Genomic DNA, 21,046 nt, shown 5'->3' with positions numbered 1-21,046 from the left:
AGCCCCCCCCCCCCCTTCCTTCTCTCCCTGGCTGATGCATTAAGGCAGGATTACATATGTTCCTTATGTAAGTTCACAGTAAATAGGGGACATATCATTGTTGTGGGGGGTCTGGGGGCCCTTCCCAAGAAAATGTTGTATTTCTTAGATGCAATTTCCTGCATTTTAAACAAATGGTTTCCCGTTTTAGCTCAATACAGAACCGTACTTTTGTTTCTAAATACAGGACAATTCCGTATTTCAAAGGACGGTTGGCAAAGCTACAATCCAAGTATAGAGGTTAAAATGTTCTGGCTATGTCTGAATGTGGTTAAGGGGTGTATTTGGAGATCAATTTATGTCAATGACCCTCAGATTGAGAATGATGGATAGTGGTATTGTCATAACAATGTATGTAAATATCACATGCTTGAGAACAAAGCCAAAAAAATACTGTGTCGTCGTCCAAGTATTTGCTGGCGACTTTAGCCTATGTATCTGGCGCTAACATGAGTTGGACAGAGTCCACGGGCAGAGATCCAGAAGGGACAGATTCCAAGTCTCTGTCTGTTCTTGGCGTTGAGCGCAAGTGTCCCTCGCCTTGCCACCCGCTCAGCCTCCCAACTCCTTTCAGGCTCCACCTGCCTTGAGACGGTGCCTGTCCTCTTGCCAGAAAAAAACAAGTGATTCTGGTGGAACTCGAACCCACAACCTTTGAATTGCCTCTTCCATGGCTTACTAGAGGTGCAATGCACTATCCATTGCGTCACAGAACCCATTCTTGGCAAGGCATGCCGTGCACCAGCATCACCAGCATGTCAGGTTAGACTGTCTTCCACGGGGTTGGCCAGTGACGACTGTCTGTGATTTGTTGCAGAGCCGGATAACAGCGCAATGGATAACGTGTCTGACTACGATTGCTATCTCCCTGCTCTTACCTTCCAATGACACCTTCCCCAAAGCTCCATAAGGCAGTTCCCTAGTTGCCTAGACCCTCCCCAACCTCACCCTTACCTACGATACTCATGAACGGCGTGACGTTTTCCATGTGCGTTACGCCCTTTTTGAGGGGGAAAATAGACAATACAAGTCAATTGGTGGTGTTGGGGGAAGAATAAAAGAAAGATAAGGACCTGTAGACTACACGCGCAACATGCCAAAGACGTGTTGTGTTGCCGGCTGTTCAAATAATATAGTCAAACAGCCGTGGCTGAAGCATGGACTGTGTTCATGGCTAGACGATGTAGCATGTAAGTTGATGAGACATTCGGCTTGATTTCCCCCATAAAGGGGCATAACACACATTTACGATCAAAAGTATCACATATCCCTTGTCCAACTCTTTGTCCCCACCCTGAATAGCCCACAGCATGCTCCACCAGCGTTGAGAGGTGTCCTTGCCTATCCACCCAGCCACCAGCCAAACTCCTTTGCTCTGGGACAGTCTCTGCCCTGGCCTGCCTTCCTCCATCTCCATGGCTGACTACCGCCCCTTCCCTGCAGATAAAGCCCTCCCTCCCTCCCAGCAACCCCTGAAGCTCCAACAGACGTCCCTGCATGGCCCAACCCTATCCCCCCCCACCTTCAATCACCTGCGCCACACCACCAGTGTTAAAAAGTTTACCCACCAAGCCAAACTCCCATGGTCTGAGACAGTCTATGCCCTGCCCTGCCCTCCCCTCCCTTCCCACTCCCGCCCTTACCTGTGGATGAAACCCTCCTTACCCACCAAGCCAAACTCCCATGGTCTGAGACAGTCTACAGTATGCCCTGCCCTGCCCTCCCTTCCCTTTCCACTCCCGCCCTTACCTGCGGATGAAGCCTCCACTGATGGCCATCTGTTCGCGCTCGTCCACCACGCGGGCGGGCTGGCTGTTCACCACCCCGTCCTGGTTGTTCCCCCAGGCCTTGCTTCCTCCACTCTTCATCCTGTCGCCGCACCACACCACACGAGGGGACAGAGAGTGAGCATGAGCTCCGTCCGGGCACAAAAACACACACACACACAGTCACAATCACAAACACACAGACAGACACACACACACACACTCTCTCTCTCTCTCTCTCTCTTTCTCTCTCTCTCTCTCTCTCTCTCTCTCTCTCTCTCTCTCTCTCTCTCTCTCTCTCTCTCTCTGTGGGATGCTTCCGTGTTTTATTGAGGATCTGGCTGGCTGACATATCTTTCTGTTCTTATTCTTTTTTTTTTTTTAAAAGAGTCGCCCACTCGGAAGCCATTTTGAGCACAGCCACACAGAATGAAAAAAAATATATATATTTAAAAATAAAAAACAGACACCACAGATCTCTGACAGAACAAACGAACCAACGACAGGAAGCGAACAGTGAGACGTGGTAGACTAAAGAGAGAGGCAGAGTGGGAATGGGAAGGCCTTTTTCTCATTAATACCTAGACCTAATACCTAATACCTTATACATAGACATACACAGGACTGACATTTACTTTGATGTCAGTCTGTAAATGTCAGTCCTGTGTATGTCCTTTCATGGTATAGAGAGAGACATGTCATTTTAAATGTCCTTGTATGACCTGTGCATATGAAGAAACTGACAATAAAAGCTGACTTGACTTGACTTAATACCTGCTCTTGCCATGCTGCTGCCCTCTCCAACGCACACAACGGGACACATGGAGACAGACCCGACCCTGTGAAACATATCTGTCCTCGACTTGCTAAAAACTGGCTACTCGTCATGGGAGCTGTTTATTTCAATCTAAGGTCAAGTGGCTTTTCTCTCTATCTTCCTTTTCTTGTCTTGCTCTGATTTCTCTTTGTAGTCTGAGTGATCTCTCTCTCGCATGCTGACTGAGGCAGACGTTCTCCAAGTCCAGACAGTGACGAATAACAAACGGGACAGGCCTTCATAGACAGACAACACAGGGGTGTGTTTCTCGAAAGCGTAGTTGTTAGCCAGTTAGCAACTTGGGTAGTTGCCAATGGTAAAATGCATTGCAAAAATGCGAAGTAGGTAACATAGTTAGCAACTATAGTTTCGAGAAATGCACCCCAGAGTAGCAACGCTACCACACCAGTGTACAGTAGACGTAAAGTGGAAATAACCATACTGTAAATAGAAAAGAAAACAACAACAAATCAAGAGGGGAAACAAACACCATCTCCCAAAGTCCCTTGTCTCCCTTTTCTTTTCTTTTCTTTAAAAAAAACATTGAATCTCCTTGCCAGAGATTATAATTACAGATATGTCTGAGATGTCATTACAGCCATAACTTTGAAGATTAACTGCAGTACCAGAGAGAGAGGGGGGGGGAGATAGAGAGAGAGAGAGAGAGAGAGAGAGAGAGAGAGAGAGAGAGAGAGAGGAAAAATGAGTGTTTCTCTCCGAGCAGAGAGAGAGAGAGCAGCCATTTTGGCGAGCCCTCATATCTGAAATGGATTCCCCCTCTCCTCTCCTCTCCTCTCCTCTCCTGTCAGCTCAGCCTGCTGTTTGTTGTTGATAGTCTGCCGGCCGGCCGTCAGGCACCCTCCCCTCTCCTCCTCTCCTCTCCTCCTCCTGCCCCCCTAATAGAAACTCCTTCTCTTGGGTTGCCTGAGGAGTTTCTCACCCTTGATACAGTCGGGAAAAGGATGGCGAAGAATACCAAACAGGTTCAAGACCACACCGTGACTACACAATACAAAGCAGGAAGGCTCTCTGTATTGGCAATGCGTTACGTTGTCTCTTGTCTGTGTACTGTACACAAGCTTAAATAGCTGCCCCTTTTCAGCACTATTACAGGAACTTCTGTACAACACTGAGATGTGGTGTGATTTTTTCACAATAGGGGCTAGCTGGGCTGTGCTTGACATGTCTTTTCTCTCGTTCTCCACTTAAGCTAAGCATTAGCATTATTTGACTTGATTTCCACAGCTAACTGTGATTCATTAGCATTATTTGGCTTGATTTCCACAGCTAAATGTGATTACTGCAACACAATAATTTGTGATTTGTTCAGCAAGGGCAGCCAAAAGCTGAAGCTTTGTAACATGACATTTATTTATTTTTTTAAAACCCTCTTAGCGCTGAACTGAGGGTGCACTCCAATATGCGACCTTGCGTCCTTCACTTCGGCTTGTGTCCTCACGTTTTGCCCCGCCTCCGTGTAGAAAACAGTTAAGTTCCCCCACTGTCAGCCTAGCCAAAACGATTTTTGGGGGACTATTCTTCATTCACCATCCAGTTTGCAAATGAGAAAATGACTTTACAATTGAGCTTTTGCGAGATATTGAAATATAATGCTGTTGTCAGTGATGTCATCATGGCGTATTACTTCCTGGTATGAGGCCACGAGCACAAGTGGAGGACGCAAGGTCGCATATTGGAACGCGCCCTGAGTGTGTGTTCCTGTTCCCCTTATCTCTCTGCCCACTGGCATCTCCAGGGCATCGACAAAAGAGTGCTGTGCTGCTGAGCAAGAGCAAACACAGTACATTCCGCAGTGCTCATTTAACACTTGGAGAGTTGATTTGACACCATTTGGACTTAAATGTTGAATTAACACAGCAACATTGACTGTGAATCAAGGCTCCGGCGTGGTAAACGAGCTAAACTAAACCTCAGCTGTGATGTGCTTCAAGGTCACACAAAGCCCTTTCGATGAAAATAAAGCTATGAATTATCATTGCATTTCCAGGATTTTTTTTTGTTTAACTAATAGGCCTATTGTAATTTTTAAAAAAAATGCTAATATTGCTGCTTCACATGATACAAAAACGGAGTCATCTTCACCACAGCAGTATTTTCTTTTCAGTGCTTGCTTGGTTTTCAGAAAGCTTCATGCCATGTGAGGCATGATAGGTACTGACACTGACAGGTCGCCTTTGCTCCCTCAGACAAGCTCAACAACCCCGAGAGGATGGAGAGAGAGAGAGGGAGGGAAGGAGGGAGAGAGAGAGGGCGAGAGGAAGAGAGAGAGAGGGAGGGAAGGAGGGAGAGAGAGAGGGCGAGAGGAAGAGAGAGAGAGAAAGAGGGAGAAAGAGAGGGGGAGAGGGAGGGAGGGAGAGAGAGGGCGAGAGAGAGGGAGGGAGAGAGAGAAAGAGGGAGAAAGACAGGGGGAGAGAGAGGGAGGGAGAGAGAGGAAGAGAGAGAGAAAGAGGGAGAAAGACAGGGGGAGAGAGAGGAAGAGAGAAGGAGAGAGGGAGTGAGAAAGAGAGATAGAGAGAGACAGAGGGAGGGAGGGAGAGAGAGAGAAAGAGGGAGGAGAGGGGGAGAGACAGAAAGAGGGAGAAAGAGAAAGGGAGAGAGGAAAAATATCGAATGGTAGATTGAGTCACGAAAGTGCGGGTCTATAAAAAACATCATCTTAACACCTATCTGTGGGTTAGCTTTTTGCTGAGAGAATGAGAGAAGAGTAGCTTTACAGACGTTATGGTAGACAAGCCCATCACACAGTACAAAGATTCAGTGTTGATTCAACATTTAGAGAGTACTCTGGGACCAAATACACTCTGAGTGTTGAACAAACATTTTTTTCTTTTTACTGTGTACGCATTTAACAATGCACCACAATTTCTCTCTCTCTCTCTCTCTCTCTCTCTCTCTCTCTCTCTCTCTCTCTCTCTCTCTCTCTCTCTCTCAACTCTGTCTCCTTTTCGCCTGACCCAATTCTCTGCCATTGCTTGTCACCCTCACCAGCCCTCTCCCCACAACCCCCAAACTCCCTCTTCTCCCCATGGGAAGGGAGGATGAGAACACGCATAACCTTGCTGTTCCGCCGGAGCTGCGTCAGACACTGAGCTAGCGTGTCGCTAATCCTTTGCCTTCCCCGCTTGCTTTCTCCCCTCCAGATAGGGACCTACTTAACACGTTCCCTTGCCCTTACAGCATTTCCTTATACACTTCCATGGCATTCACCAACCAAAAATCCGAGCACTGCATCGCTAAAACAGCTACAACTGATGCATGAAAACATTATTTTCTAGCCATGAAGTTTCAAAATGATCTGAGAGAAAATAAATATTGACCTCTGGCTGTATTTGCATGTTAGAGGACCAGTTCTGCCTATTTCAATATGCTGTTGTATTGCTCAGGCTACCCTTGACTTGTCAGTACCCGGTGATGCTGCATTTTTCGGCTCAGCCCATTCCGAGATCTGAGCTATTCTAATGGGGGAAGATTTTGTTTACATTTAAAAAAAATCTTAACATAGGCCTACTCCAAATATTTTCCCAAAAGGAATCACTGTTTGCTAGTCTGCTTATGTTGCATAACCTTTTGAATGTTATTAGGAATAAATCAAGAGGTTTTTAAAATATATATATAAACAAACACCTGTCCCCATTACAATGACCAGGATCTCGAAAAAGGCTGAAAAAAAAAATCTCAGGTACTGACAAGCATTGCAACTGCATGTTGAAATTGGCTGAACTTATCCTTTAATATGACGATTCTGGCTGGGTCTTTGTGCCCCCAGTTCATATCAACCAATAGTTCATATCAACCAATACCGTTCAGTTCAGAAGCACTTAGTGTCAGTTCATTGTTATTGTGAACATTAGTAGCATCGTTAACACTGAGTTGCATCGGCATGCATGGGCATTCAAGGACATGCTCACTGGTCATTCCAGTTCATGTTATGCGGCACACGTTGATGGATGTGGTTACAACGGTCCAGGCTACACTTGCTAGCTCGAAGTAAAGAGTCTAGAATGGGTGACCAGTGTAATGTTGGCATGCAGATGATGATTGGAGATACAGTATTTTGGGTGGCTTGGTTAGTAGTAGAACCCTCGATGGAGGGGGAGAAGGGGAGAGGGTAGGAGAGATGTTTTTCTTGCATTGGATTGTGGGTGGTGGGTGGCGTGGTGAGGTTAGTGTTGGTTGCCCTGATGGCGCACCTAAGTCACGCCCTCTACTTCCTGGTTCATGGGGCAGGGGGAGTCAAAAAATAATTACTGAGCTTGAAATGAGTGGTTTTTCGACACCAATCCAAACCTTGGACCTCCATCTATGCACCACAAATCCACCACGACTCATCTCGTTCACTTCCATTCATTTTTTTGCAACTTATTGCCCCACGAACCAGGAAGTAGAGGGTGTAACTTAGGTGCCCTGTTTGAGTGCAGAAGAGAAGTGTGTTGTGTACAGTAGAATGAGCATCGTCATGACGACAAAGCTAGGTTGTTCCGTACCGGAAACTCCTAGAGGGCATCTCATCTGGCCTTTGTTTCTGCAGTTATTTGGCAGCATCTGTGGCTACAGAGTGGAAAAACACTCCCGCTGTGTGTGTGTGTTTTATGATTCACTCTGGTCCTATGGTGTGTTCCCGGGTGGACAATGTCGTTTGGTGTGAAGCTGCGCTTCTTGCTGATGCAGGAGAACAGCGTGTTTTTCGGGATTGGGCATTTAACTCCCATGGTGCACTAGAGTAGGAGCCATGTGGGGGGTTGGGGGAGGGCGCACCGCTTGGGGCTATACATTCAACACGGCAGCTTGGTGTAATGTAATGTAATGTAATGTGTTGACACAATAACAGCGTTGAAATGTCTAAGGCCAGGGCTTGTGGAAAAAAATAGGCCTACTGTATGTGAATTTGAGCTTAATTTGCAGTAATGTCATGTGTGTGTGTGTGTGTATGTGTGTGTGTGTGTGTGTGTGTGTGTGTGTGTGTGTGTGTGTGTATGTGTGTGTGTGTGTGTGTCTGTCTTTCAAACTGGACAATGAATAATGTTTTCATTCTGCATTTGCGTCCGGTGCTCAGCTGGGAGTGTGTGTGTGTGTGTGTGTGTGTGTGTGTGTGTGTGTGTGTGTGTGTGTGTGTGTGTGTGTGTGTGTGTGCGTGCGTGTGTGTGTGTGTCTATTTTGTAAAGCATGCCTCATGCCACATGCCTCTACCCTGCTCTAGGACAGGCCAGGCTGAAGAGCAGTTCATGGAGGGTGGGTATACGGTAAAGCTGGATGCTGGATGCAGGGCTTGGGACTCAGGCATCAGCTACTCGCTAGCCTCTAGCCACTACGAAGCTACTACTGGTCTATCACCACCACACCACTATCAATTCGGAATAGCAGGCAGGCAGGCAGGTATAGGCAGGCAGGCAAACACCTACTTGTTACACGGACAGGAGCAAAGACCACAGAACTTTCCTAGATCGTTCAAATTCTTTTCTGCATCCTTCATGTCCTTATTGATTTGGTCCATTCCCTCTTCGATGCGCTCCAGTTGCTCTGATTAAACACAAGTCATTTATCCCCCACAGAATGAAGCACGTGAGAGAAGAAGAAGAAGAAGGAGGAGGTAGGGAGAGAAAAGAGGAGAAGAAGAAGAAGAAGAAAAAAAAGAAGAGAGGGACAAAGAAGAGAAGACAAAGAACCTCAGACATCCACTTTGACAGAAGGAATACAACAAGAAAAAAAAACAGAAGATGAACAAAACGAACCCCTCCTCCCAAAAAATAAAAAACGAACAAGCGAACAAACAAACAAACAAAACGATGGGACGCCACCACATACGCAGAAGAGCCTTCCAGCAACGTGTTCAGTACCTACTTGTTACACGGGCATATGAAAAGGCCACAGCATTTCCCTAAATCTTTTAAATTTTTCTCGGCCTCCTTCATGTCTTGGTTGATATGGTTCATGCCATCTTCAACACGATCGAGTTGCTCTGGTCAGGACAAAGGGATGACAGCAATGGGGTGAGAACTGTGTGTGCAGGCCATGACAGCAATGGCTAATTGCTTTTTGCTAGGCTACATATGTGGACAGGCTACGTCGGATTAATGCACATAGATATGGCTGGCTGCAGCCTAGGGGCCATGGACGTCACTACCATTGAGGACACAGAGGGCATGTCCTCGGTATGTTTTTCCAGTAATATGAAATTTATCTATGAAAATTCATATATGATCAACAATGATACATTCAGTCTGTATACGACATCCCCATTTATCCTCAAGGCAGTATTTTCATTTACCATTCAAATTATTTTTGAGAACAATACTCAAGGGTTTAGAAGGCTTATTTTCAGGCTCAGAAAAAAAAACTCAGAACTGTGAAACATTTCCCTTAAGTGAGGGATTCTGACTGCAAGGTTTTCACAAATTAAGTAAATAGGAGGAAAGGCAACAGTCTTGGAAAAAGAACAAGGAAGCAATCTGTTCCGGAACTTTATGGCCTAGCTCAGCTGAGAGAGAGAGAGATCGAGCTTTTTGGGGATTTTACATACAGTAAGTGGGAATTTTCAGGAGTGCTTGAATTTAAATTGGAAATCTTATTTTTGACAGTATCTATGGTAAGCTTAGTATAGTGTGTGTGAGACCATTGCTTGATCACATAATATATAGTAGGTGCACAGCCTGTGTTCGAGGGAAGCCATTCCCCCAACATTGGGGGTTGGGGCAGCCTCTGGTTGGCTGGCGTCTCTGTGTTCAAGGGAAGTGGATCAATAATTATGACCAGGATGGCAAGGTTTGGTGATTGTTGTCAGCAATGCAGTAGTGGGGGTTGGGAGAGTTCTAAGCTGGGATGGACAGCACATGTGGACTATACCGTAAAAGGGTGACTATTTGTGACATGTGTGAAGTGAAAGGGCAGGGTAAGGAGAGGGGCAGGTATAGAGAAATGGTAAATAGTGAGTGTTGTTGGCCAAATGAGCCAGTCACGTTTGTACAATCCCTGGCGTGTTTTTGACATCTATGAGATGCTTAGCTACATTAACATTTATAGTTAATTGTTAAACCACTAAAGTGCAGACATGTCGAAAAAAGTAATTTAGTACCCAATGGAGGTCCTTCCTTCTATGCAACAGAAGGTAATCGATTTGGCAAACTGTTGATTGTCAAAGACATAAAGAAGCGCAGTGTAGGTGGTAGAGCTAGCGTACATTTATTACTGTAAAGGTGTTCAGCTATTTGCAAAGCCAAGTTCACCTAATTGCTCAACCTCTTAAAAGCTCCAAGTACATCACACTACATGGCATAAAACTAACCTGCACTACACTGCATTTAACAACGCCACTCTGTATAATACAATTTAGAAGTGAGTAGCCACAAACAGGCTGAAATGACACAAGTGTACCGGAATACATTCAGTGCGATTCCGTAGCTGCCCTATTGGAGTGATCAGTGACTGTGGCCTGTTTACATGTGGGCTTAAGTATCGTTGAAATATGCGTTATGTTATCGGCCTGTATGATGCCCTGAGCAGATGTTTGGACATTTGTGCCCTCATTCCCACTGCAGACGGTGGTAGGGAGAGCGACTAATTATCAGACTTGTGAATTGAAATTCACAGTATATCCATAATATGAACACTATGTGGTGGTGTTCTATGTACTCTCAATGGGTGGTGTAGATTAAATTCAATGAAATTCAATGTAATGACACCACCTAGTGTTCGTATTATGGCATTACTTTGAATTTCAATTCATTCAATTCGGAATTTCGTACAAGCCTGCTAATTATCAGCTTTGTTTGGAAGGGGCTTAGTTCCCAGTGTAGGGCACTATCAGTTAGGGCTGCACAATTAATCGAAAATAATCGAAAATCGTGATAAATTAGTGAAATCAAAGTCGAAATTTTAATCGTGATTTAATCGTGGCAATAGTGACCTACTTTTGAGAGCGTCCTTGAAGCCAGAACATACTGACAGGCTGGTGTTTCTGGCCAGAAATCTGTCTACCTAAGTTTCATGCTATTGCCTTTACATAATTATTACAATTCATTTTATTTTGCTCATCCCGTATATAATTAATTCTTGGTTATATTTCATCTTGTTATAATTTTCAAAAAAATCTGCAAAAAAATCAATAATCGTGATTAATAATCGTGATTACGATTTTGACGAAAATAATCGTGATTATGATTTTTTCCATTATCGTGCAGCCCTACTATCAGTTATTATATTATACAATATAAACTTGTGTATGTCTCTTCTTTGAGATTATCCATTTTTGTGTGCAGTTCTGTGCAGTTTGCTATTTTCCCTGGACCAGCCTTTATAAATTCCTTTCTAGGTGTCATACCTTGCACCATTTTTCACAATCCATGTGTTGGATTCATGCCCTTCATGCCCCCCTCTCCCAAAAAAAATATTTTTTTTTCCAACAAAATTGAGATTTTATTCATATCGTGATTAAATCGAAAACGAAAACGACAATTTTTGGGAGAAATAATCGAAATCTAAGTTTTTCTCATATCGCCCAGGCCTAGGTGGCGGATTTGAGCCCTGAGTGGTGAACTAGCGCAGGATCTAGAGATGGGATTTATGGCTCTTTAACGGGATCTGGATCTTAGTGGCTTGCTCCTTTCAAAGAGCCGTTCAAAAAACTTAATTATTTATATAGTGTTCAGAATGTAATATTTTGACTCCACCTCAAGGTAATTTTGTCCAACGGATCATTCTCCTGCTTCTAAATACCATTTTGCCACTCTTTAAGGAAAACAATTGTGTTTTTTCCCAAATTTAATTACTCTGGTCGAGGTCACATGCTTGAAATGAATGACAAATGAATGAAATAACTGTGATCCGTTTCCCATCGTTCACTTCAGGGAGCCGTTCAAAAGAATCGGTTGGTTTGTGAACTACACACCTCTAGCAGGATCACTTTAGTTACATACGGAGACCTTGCGGTGCTGTTAGAGCTAGATGGTAAGTTAGCTGGCTAGATATTGTTAGGCAGAAAATGCGGTGGGAAAAAAAAACAAGTGCATTGAAATTGGACATGATAAGAAAGATAAGAATTAGAAATGATAACATCCGTAGCACCTGATATCCCTTATGTAAGGCTTGAACTGGAGGTTCAATTCAGGAAAGGTGAAACGAATGACGCACAGTAGCTTACAATGTATCTTCCTTGTCTAACATGTCTGGACTCAATGAGAATCTTATGCTACATACTGTATGACTTTCCTTTCAACTGGACCAGAAATTGTACAAAGGTGTGTTTAGGGTGTATCAATGTGTGTGGGTTTTGTCATTACCAGCTAAATCGATCGTTCTCGGGCTTTGGGTTTTAAACTGTTCCACTGATTCACCATTCGCCATGGCAGTGGCTTTTGAGCACTGACGAACCAATCAATGTTGAGCCAAGCAACAGCCGCCTGAGGTAGCTTACATCTCGGGTGGACTGAGGGTCTAAATTATGCCCTTGGTCAAATTGTTCCAAGGTCGAATATGGTCCTCTGTTTGGTGGTAGAAACACAATAAATAGAGAATAGGTGGATAGAGGCAGAACAGTTATATATGGCGGTTTGGTTGTGATTCCGGGATGTTATTGAAAAGGAGGAAAATGGATAAGGACAGCAGTTAATGAAAAGAAGAAAGGGACTGAATAAAGAACCACATGCTTCATGAGTTGTGAACATGTGAAATATCTCGATACAATAGCGTTCAATACGTAGTATAAACCATCTGTATGCTATTATTTGCAACTGTATGAAATGTTAATATATCATACCTGTGTATATTCTGATTCAGAGGAGCATAGATTCTTAATCTGTGCATTTACTGGTCAAATGCTATCATAGCACCGTATGAGTCAACAATACATATTTGATATTTATGTTATACTTTCAGCCATGACATCCGAATGCTATACCCTCCCTCTTGCCCCGATTGTGTCCAAACTTACCTCCTTGCTCGTCCAACATGACCAGGGTCCTGATTCCGGCATCTTTACTCTACACACGGAAAAGGACACACACACGCATGCACGCACACATAGACACACACCCACACCCACACCCACACACACACACACGCATGCACGCACACATAGACACACAGGGAAAGAGATAGAGAGAGATTGAATGAGAGAGAAGGTGGAGAGATTCTGAGCCAAATCAAGCGAAGAAAATGAAATTCACCACTATGAAGGGTTATAGTCATATTTGCAGATCCCTTGAATCAACATGATTTGCTATACGGCCTTTGTCACATTGCAATGAAACAATTCGATCTCTTCGGAGTCTATGCCTGATATGGACTCATGTTTATGCCAACACTCATGGGTCAACAAACGATCTGCTTTAACCTTTGACCTGAAAGGGGGAAAAAAATCAATCAATGACCCAAGGGGTTAACACTGTTCTATTGACAGGAGTAAAGCTTTCTAGGAGACTAAGTAGCGGTTTAAGACGTATAAAATGGCAGTAGTGCTTTTTAAAGTAAGTACAGCTAGAGGGGCTTCTGTAGGACTAGAGTCAAAATGAGAATCCAATATATTGCAATTCATTTTTAATGTCATTTTAATTTAATTTTCAACAAAGTCTAAAAAGAAAAGCAACCCCAGTACGAATGAACCTTCCAGGTCGGGTAAATCCCCTTCATAAGTAAAATCACTGAGTTCTTGTATTGAGCAAGAGGGATTTAGTTTGCTTTCCAGCGTTTTTTAGTGTTCACAGTCCAGGACCATAGAAACAAAGGTTTGCCTACTTCTTGGAGAATATACGCAGGTATGACTAGACTCAGTATCAGTATCCTTTTGTAAAGTATTTAAATAAGAAATTATAATATCTATTATCATGCAGTCTAAGCACACAACGTCTAAATGTAACAGACATCGAAGAAAAAACGTTGAGGGATATGAGTGAAGGCGAAACGTGCAACTGGAGTTCAACAAAATGGCGCTTTCCCCTGTGCCTTACTGACTGTGCACGAAAGTGCGGAGAGTGCATTGGGACAACCTTTATGCAGTTTAATCAACACGTAAATCCAACCCAATAATAATGACAAAAAAGCCTTATCTCAAACCACAAACATGCATGCACACACACACACACACACACACACACACACACACACACACACACACACACACACACACACACACACACGGATCAGGAGAGCAGGGCCTAATGACCATAGTATATGAAGTGGCAAAATAAATAAAGTAGGCTATCACGTCCCATAATAATTAGCCTGGGACCAATAACCCTGCTGAGTCGCCTTCTTTATCAGTGTTGCCAGATTGGGCGGTTACCCGCCCAATTACTTGGGATGGCCGTCTGTGGGTAAAAATGGGAATAATTGAACAATTGACGTTTTTTTCTTCAGTTTTTCTTGGCCCATTGAAGTCAATGCTGTTTTTTTATATATTGGGCTGAATTTGTCGCATTTTGGCGTTTTTTGAGAACATTTTGGGCGGGATTTGATCAGACACATCTGGCAACACTGCTCTTTATTCGTTTCCAGGGCATTGGAAACATGTATCTCCTAGCAAGAGGCACCTGCTTCCCCCAGCAAGAGGCACCTGCTTTGGGGTTGGCCAGGGCCGGAGCTATATCGAGTGCGAGCAAGGCATTTGCCCCTGGGCCCAGGACACTCTTGCATTGGTAGGGGGGGCCCAATTGTGATCTTGTGCCCTGCGGCCCTGTGTGCAAATGTTCCGCCACTGGGGTTGGCGGTTGGTGGTTGGCCGATATGAGAGGGCGGTGGGGGATGGGGGGGGGGGGGTAAAATAAATCATTGGAGTCTGACGCTGCCTCAGCACTTCTGGGGGCGGCGAGCGGAGGAAAGCGCCGATCGACATTTCGGAGCAAGCAATGGAGACCAGGAGGAGCTGTGTGTATAAATTACTCTACTTGGGATTAGGCAGCCGTATATCCACTCTGTAACCCAACCCCCCAACTATCCCACCCAAAGCTGTTGCGTTGACTTGGAAAGGGATGGGGACATTAATAAAATCCCTGGTAAGCTTTTTTTTTGCATTCTATTTGTAACAAAGTGGTAGGGACAAGCTCGGTTCTTCTGAAAAAAGTGGTATGGACATTTCCCCATCATCCACACCTAAAATACACCCATTATCCAGCCCACGTACCGCTGTTTCTGTTCGATGTGTGAGTCACTCTCCCAAACAACCCATCCCAGACCCACCCCACCCCTCCCCTCCCCACCCCCAACGCGTACTTCCCTCCCTCCTCTGCCTTGTGGCTGCTGATGCACGATCACACCCCCACTCCCATCCTCCCCCTTTTCCAAAAGTGCCCCTAAACGCCTCCCTGCTGCTGATGCACCAATACACCCCCTGCCCCCCCCCTTACTCCCATCCCCCCTCCCCCTTCCAAAAGTGGCCCTAAACGCCTCCCTGGGGGGTAATGTGTTTTCCTCCTCTGATCCTGCAGTGTCCCTACTCAGCATTTCCGGCGCTAGATGCGTACCGGCCGCCATTACAGGCCCCCGCTGTAAATAATGCATGTAGCACTAGCAACTCAACCGCATCTGTGTGTGTGTGTGTGTGTGTGTGTGTGTGTGTGTGTGTGTGTGTGTGTGTGTGCAACTGCCACATCAATCCAGCTGCTGATGTGGATTCCAGTGGCCCTCTGCGTAGCGTACTGAAATGCTGCAGGGTGATAGCGTTGGGGTCTCTCCCTCTCTCTCTCTCTCTCTCTTTGTGTGTGTGTGTGACAGTATGTGTGTGTGTGCGTGCGTGTGTGGGTGCGTGTGTGTGCATGTGTGTGACAGTATGTGTGTGTGTGCGTGCGTGTGTGTATGTGTGTGTAGAAGGTAGGAGGGCATTGGCATTTGGTTATGTGTGTGTGTGTGTGTGTGTGTGTGTGGAGGGGATGGTATCGGATGATTAGGCATTGCATTTATCCATCCTAATTTCCCAACATTTTCCCTTCATATCTTCAAGCACCTAACCATGCAGGTATGTAGTGGAGTCTGCTGTTTCTGTGAGTCTGTAATTATCTCCTCTCCCCAGCCTAAATGTCTGCTCTAGTGATTAACTCATGCCGAGTCCTCACACAGCGAACTGCCAGGCGTTTTTCGCTGAGCGAAAAATCGCACTAGGGGCGTGGTGGCCAGTAGTTCCAGGGATATACTTAGTGGGACTAGAACTGCTTTTCATCCGACTCGACACACATTGCGTCCGGTCAGCCTTCCGCGGCAGGCAGGCTAACAATTCCCTGCAGGCCCAGCAAGAAGGCATACAGCTAACGGTCATAATATGCAAACATTACCCACTCAATATCACAACACAGTGTCTACATGGCTTAAATACTATTGCGTTGTGGTCCTAGATAACATTTAAGTATTGTGATATCTTTCTATAAGTACAATAAGTAGTCTAACATATGTTTGTGGCGGCCTGGTTCCGCTAAAATGCTAATGTTAGCTAACCAGACAAACTTCGAGTGATCAAATGATAATGTGGAGTAACCAAATTGTGTCAAATATGTTCGTGGTGCATTTTTTTCATCAATCCGTGGTAGTCATGACATTTATAGTCACAAAGGCTCTTTAAATTAAGTAAAAACCTTGATCTTGGAAGTCACACAAATGGCTGCCATTTTTTCTGAAAAATTTGCAACTCCAGCCCAAGCTACTCATACACCCATTTGATTGGTTATCGGACCACCTAAATGTGCATGATATTGGGGTTTCTCCAATACTCATGAACGGCCATCCGGGTAATTTGCTCCTAAATGTGCGTTACGCCCCTTTATGGGTGAAAACAAACCCATTGTCTCATCAACTTACATACTACATCGGCTTGCCTAAATGAACACAGTCCATGCTTCAGCCATGGCTTTTTGGCTATATTATTTTAACAGCCGGCAATACAACACGTTTTCGGCATGTTGCGCGTGAACAACGCTAGTCAACAGGTCTGTATCTTTCGTTTATTAAACCCCAACATCTCCAATTGACTTGCATGGCTGCTTTCCCCCACAAATGGGCGAACGGATATGGAAAACGGTCAAATGGTCACGCCGTTCATGAGTATATCAAATCGTGTCCCGCCTTTGTGTCGTCAAGCGAGTTATTGCCTCCATTCAAAGTCAATGAGAGCGGAGTGGAATTTCGCTGTGTGGGGACGGGTTGTAAACACCACCAGTAACCAGTGCAAGAGATTGGAGGCACTCAAGATTGCAGTTATTATATGTACTGTATTTATATGGCTACAATGCTTAAGCATTTTGGCGTATACCTGTACGTGTATGGCCTTCTTCAGGGCCTATTGGAAGAAAACGCATTGACATTGTGGGTAAGTAAATACAGTGTAAAAACTGCCATTTTGAGAGCTTCAGATTTCCTGGGGAGTCTGGGTGTCTCTAAACTGATGAGCAACAAGGGGAAAAGGTGACCATTCTGAAGTACCCCAGATTCCTGTTTGTTTTCTGATCATCAGTGATTGTTTACCATTGCCGTTTGGCTTGCCTCCCTCTAAATTCACAATCCAACATCTGGCGATAATTTTTTTGGTCTATTCTTTCATTGTACATCCAGACGTCCTTCCCTCCCAACTCCACCTCTGTCTTTTCTAAGATCAGTCGCAATGACTGATTGACTTACGTGAATAACGCCCCCGCCTAATCTGTCTATTCTCATCAGTCTGTGCAGTCTATTGTCATACTATTCAAGTAGTCTATTCCTTTAACCAAGCCTTTTATTGCATTTTTACCAAATTCCACAGGCCTGGTAATCTGATTTACAAGGCATTTTCTCGGTGGGGCGACAACTCTCAGGGACTGATGCTGTTGTTTTTGTTTTTGTTTTTTTCCTTGTCCACATTTCATGTGGAATCCCATTGGTTCATCTTTAAAATAGATAGTGGACTGAGTCAATCATAACATCGTAGACCAGGGAGGCAGGATTTGGCTGGTTAGCTTCGCCGATTAGCAAATCGCCATTTTCGCATTTCTGACATCCACTTTCCATCCACTTCGCACATAATGATGGGTGGGTACTAGAGCATGACATGGGAGTGGATTTTCACTCCCGTCCCATCCCGGTCCCAGAAAAAAAATCCCATCCCGTCCCGTCCCAGAGTTGAGTAAAAGAAACAAATCCCATCCCGTCCCGTCCTGAAAAGAATGTCTCCCAATCCTGCCCACTCCCATTCATAATCAATCCCACTCCCATTTCATTGGCTTTTTTAATGAAAAAATGAGCAAGCATTCCCGCTCTCATTCATTTTTATTCCCACTCCTGCCCGCTCCCATTCATCTTTATTCCCGCTCCTGCCCGTTCCCGTTAATTTTATACATTTTGACTCCCATCCCACGGGAATCCCGCTGGACCCGCGGGACCCACGGGAATTCCTGAAAATTGTCATCCTCTAGTAGGTACGCGAGTTTAGTGTTGGGCGCACAGACCTTTACAGGTCTGTGGTTGTGTACCACCATGCATCCAATGCCCGTCTTCCATATAGCGTTCTGATCAACCATAAGTCAGTCAGTAATGTGGCACGTAATTGGCTGAGTAAAATGTCGGCGGAAATAACGCCATTTTGGAAGCTGGAAAAAAACGTTCAATTTTGGCTGAATTCACTAGCCTACCATTTCCCATTGAAATGACTGGAGGTGGGACTTATTCACTCTCTCCAGTTCTTATACTTGTATTACCTCCATGTCGTAGACAAGCAGGGGAGCCTGCGTGAGAGACTGGTCCATTCCAAAAATGCCCAGGCCAGCTTTTGGTCCAAGTCCAGCCCTGCTGTCCACCCATTCCACCTCTGCCCTTTTGACAAACTAGCCTGGTTCCTACAGGTCTGGGAGACTGTAGCAGGATTCCATTTGTCTGGTCGAAAACATGTATTGCTTCAATATCAATAGCAGCTCGCATTGAAGAGTCACGAGTCATATTATAGACTATATTAAGGCTTTAGAGATTGACAGAAAACGTTTTTGAAGGAATTTGTTGATATTGAAGCAATAAATGCTCCAATTATTTTTTGACTGGAGAAATGGAATCCTGCTACATGCTCCCAGACCTAGTAGATGAGCTCACGAAGCTGCACGGAACTACATGTCAGGCAAGAGCCAGGCAGGTGACAAACAGCACTGATGATGGATTGGCTAAGGTCGATATTTTTTCCCCAACCCTATTCTTGTACTCTCTCTTCCTTTTGCCCCTTTATGAGCCCTCACTCCTATTTGCCTCTTTGCACTTTGCACAATCTCTCCTCTCGCTCCACTCCGGTCCGTTCCACTGTCCTATAGTCCTGTACAGGGTTGCCAGATGAGGCAGATGATTTCCAGCCCAAAAAAGTCTAAAAACCCGCCTAGAAGCACAAAATTCCGCCCAATTCTATTGATTTCTATGGCAAAAATTGGGCGTTTTTTTTCTGCTAAATGCCATTTTTGCACACGGCCATCCTAAGCTGCCCAAATGGGTGGGAAACAGCCCAATCTGGCAACACTGGTCCTGCTCCATCCATTGGCGCATTTTCGATCGCCGCGCGTCAAGTCACTGCTCGCTCCGTCTGGCGGACGGGCCAGCTGGCTGATTGTCACCTACGATGCACAGTGGTGGAACAATTGCACAGCGGGCCCCAGAGCAAAAAACTGATAGGGCCCCTCATACAGCCTGCCAAGGTTACAATGGGGCCCCCACTATTAATACGGGAGGGCCCTGGGCCAAGGGGCGAATGCCCTGTTCGCCCCTCCTATAGCTCTGCCCCTGGCGATGCGCATTATCGAGCTCCTCATCGCCTCTGGCCAATAATGGCCGCCAGCAGGGCCGGACTAAGATGGCATGGGGCCCCTAGGCTATGGGTTGCTCTGACCCCGGGTTCCTCCCCCCTCAAAGGCAAATTTGTCATATGTATGGTAGGAATTAGGAATTAAGGATAACATGTCTACCAACTGTACTCAATACAGTAAGACGCGTGATTTTTTTTCAATATTGCATCTTGCCACAATTCTGCAATTATTCACTTTTGGTCAATCAGGGGGCCTCTGGCAGGTGGGGGGCCTTAGGCTGCAGCCATATCTAGCCTGTGCATTAATCCGGCCCTGGCCGTCAGCCAGCCCAGACCCCTCCCACCGCCCCTCCCTCTTCTCTTGGCAGATCCCACAGACTGATTACCAATATGACCTTGAGATATGCAGCAGACCTGTCGACAGAGCACAACCGCCTTACCCTCCTTCTCCACAGTACACACACGCACGCACGCACGCACGCATGCACACACACACACACAAACATGCATGCACATACGCACACACGCACGCACGCACGCACACACACACACACACACACACACACACACACACACACACACACACACACACACACACACACACACACACACACACACACACACACACACACATCCTACGGACTACTGAGTGCCTAGATACGCCTGCGTCATTCTTTTTCGATCCGGCTATATACGCTTTCAAGTCCAATGAGCATCATAGCTCAGGACGGAGTCAGGAGCAGTATTGACTGTTGCAAAAGCAACACCACGCTTTACTGTAATTTAATATACACCTTATCAATACACCCATACAAGGCAATCCAAGCACTCATTTGTTTTGACCATCATAGTTGATATTGACAATAGGTCTCTCATGAGGGGGTTGTGCAGAGAATGAAAATACACATGGGGTAAAACACCTCAATGGTAGGCTACCAACAATTAAAGACTTTGGTCTGTCTACTGGATTATCCCTGAACTGTCTTCTACTCTATTTGCTTATGATTTATATGTTAACATTTGTGATATAATATATTGCATAATGATGTATATTTCACTATAATACAAATGCAATGTAAAATACATAGCCTACATATTTCAATTATATAGGTCTATGTAGTGTATTCTAACGTTAATAGCAATTGTACATAATGTGAATAAAAATGACAATTTTGATAATGAGTATCTAAAAATGTTAAATCATGGACCTGATTATTTGTGATTGCTTGTTAAAGGAATCAGATTTATCTTGTGTATATGTTAGTGTATATATGAAGACACGTATATGTACATAATGTAAATGAATACAAATTTACAATAAAAATAATATACAGTATATAAATAAATCTACAAGGCTGATGAGTAGGCTGATGAATAAATCTGAGAAAATAAAGAGGAGTGTTCCTTACCTCTTCCACGAGCTGCAGCATACGACGAGTACTCTCCAGTGACTGTGGGGGGAAGACAAAGAAAAAATGCAACATTAGGTGCTGAAATCATGGAAAAAAGGCTATAAACAATTAAGAGTCACCCATCAACATAAGATGGGAATCCATATCGCCACTGTTTCCAGGAGTAAAATCAATGCAAAAGCAGTTAACATCAGTGGCAGCAGCCTCATCAATTTCTCAGAAATCGCTACACTTTGGTTGCATTCCCGGCAATATTGTATTTGGATATAAC

The 21,046-nt window shown here is 44.8% G+C and overlaps 1 protein-coding gene across 2 annotated transcripts in view; it reads right to left on the bottom strand.

Annotated features, from left to right (window-relative positions):
* The window catches only part of snap25a (synaptosome associated protein 25a), a 68,897-nt gene that overhangs the window by 4,698 nt on the left and 43,153 nt on the right, over nt 1-21,046 (bottom strand). For both annotated transcript variants that reach the window (XM_063223605.1, XM_063223606.1), the window contains exons 3-6: nt 20,773-20,814; nt 12,566-12,614; nt 8,043-8,160; nt 1,789-1,908 (exon numbers count right to left, since the gene is read on the bottom strand). In XM_063223605.1, the coding sequence (XP_063079675.1) occupies nt 1,789-1,908; nt 8,043-8,160; nt 12,566-12,614; nt 20,773-20,814 (329 nt within the window). The remainder of the gene's footprint in view (nt 1-1,788; nt 1,909-8,042; nt 8,161-12,565; nt 12,615-20,772; nt 20,815-21,046) is intronic.

Source organism: Engraulis encrasicolus, chromosome 18 (assembly GCF_034702125.1).
Source record: "Engraulis encrasicolus isolate BLACKSEA-1 chromosome 18, IST_EnEncr_1.0, whole genome shotgun sequence".
Taxonomy (NCBI): Eukaryota; Metazoa; Chordata; class Actinopteri; order Clupeiformes; family Engraulidae; genus Engraulis; species Engraulis encrasicolus.
The sequence above is the reverse complement of the archived record's forward strand: the minus strand, read 5'-3'. Positions and strand labels throughout refer to the sequence as shown.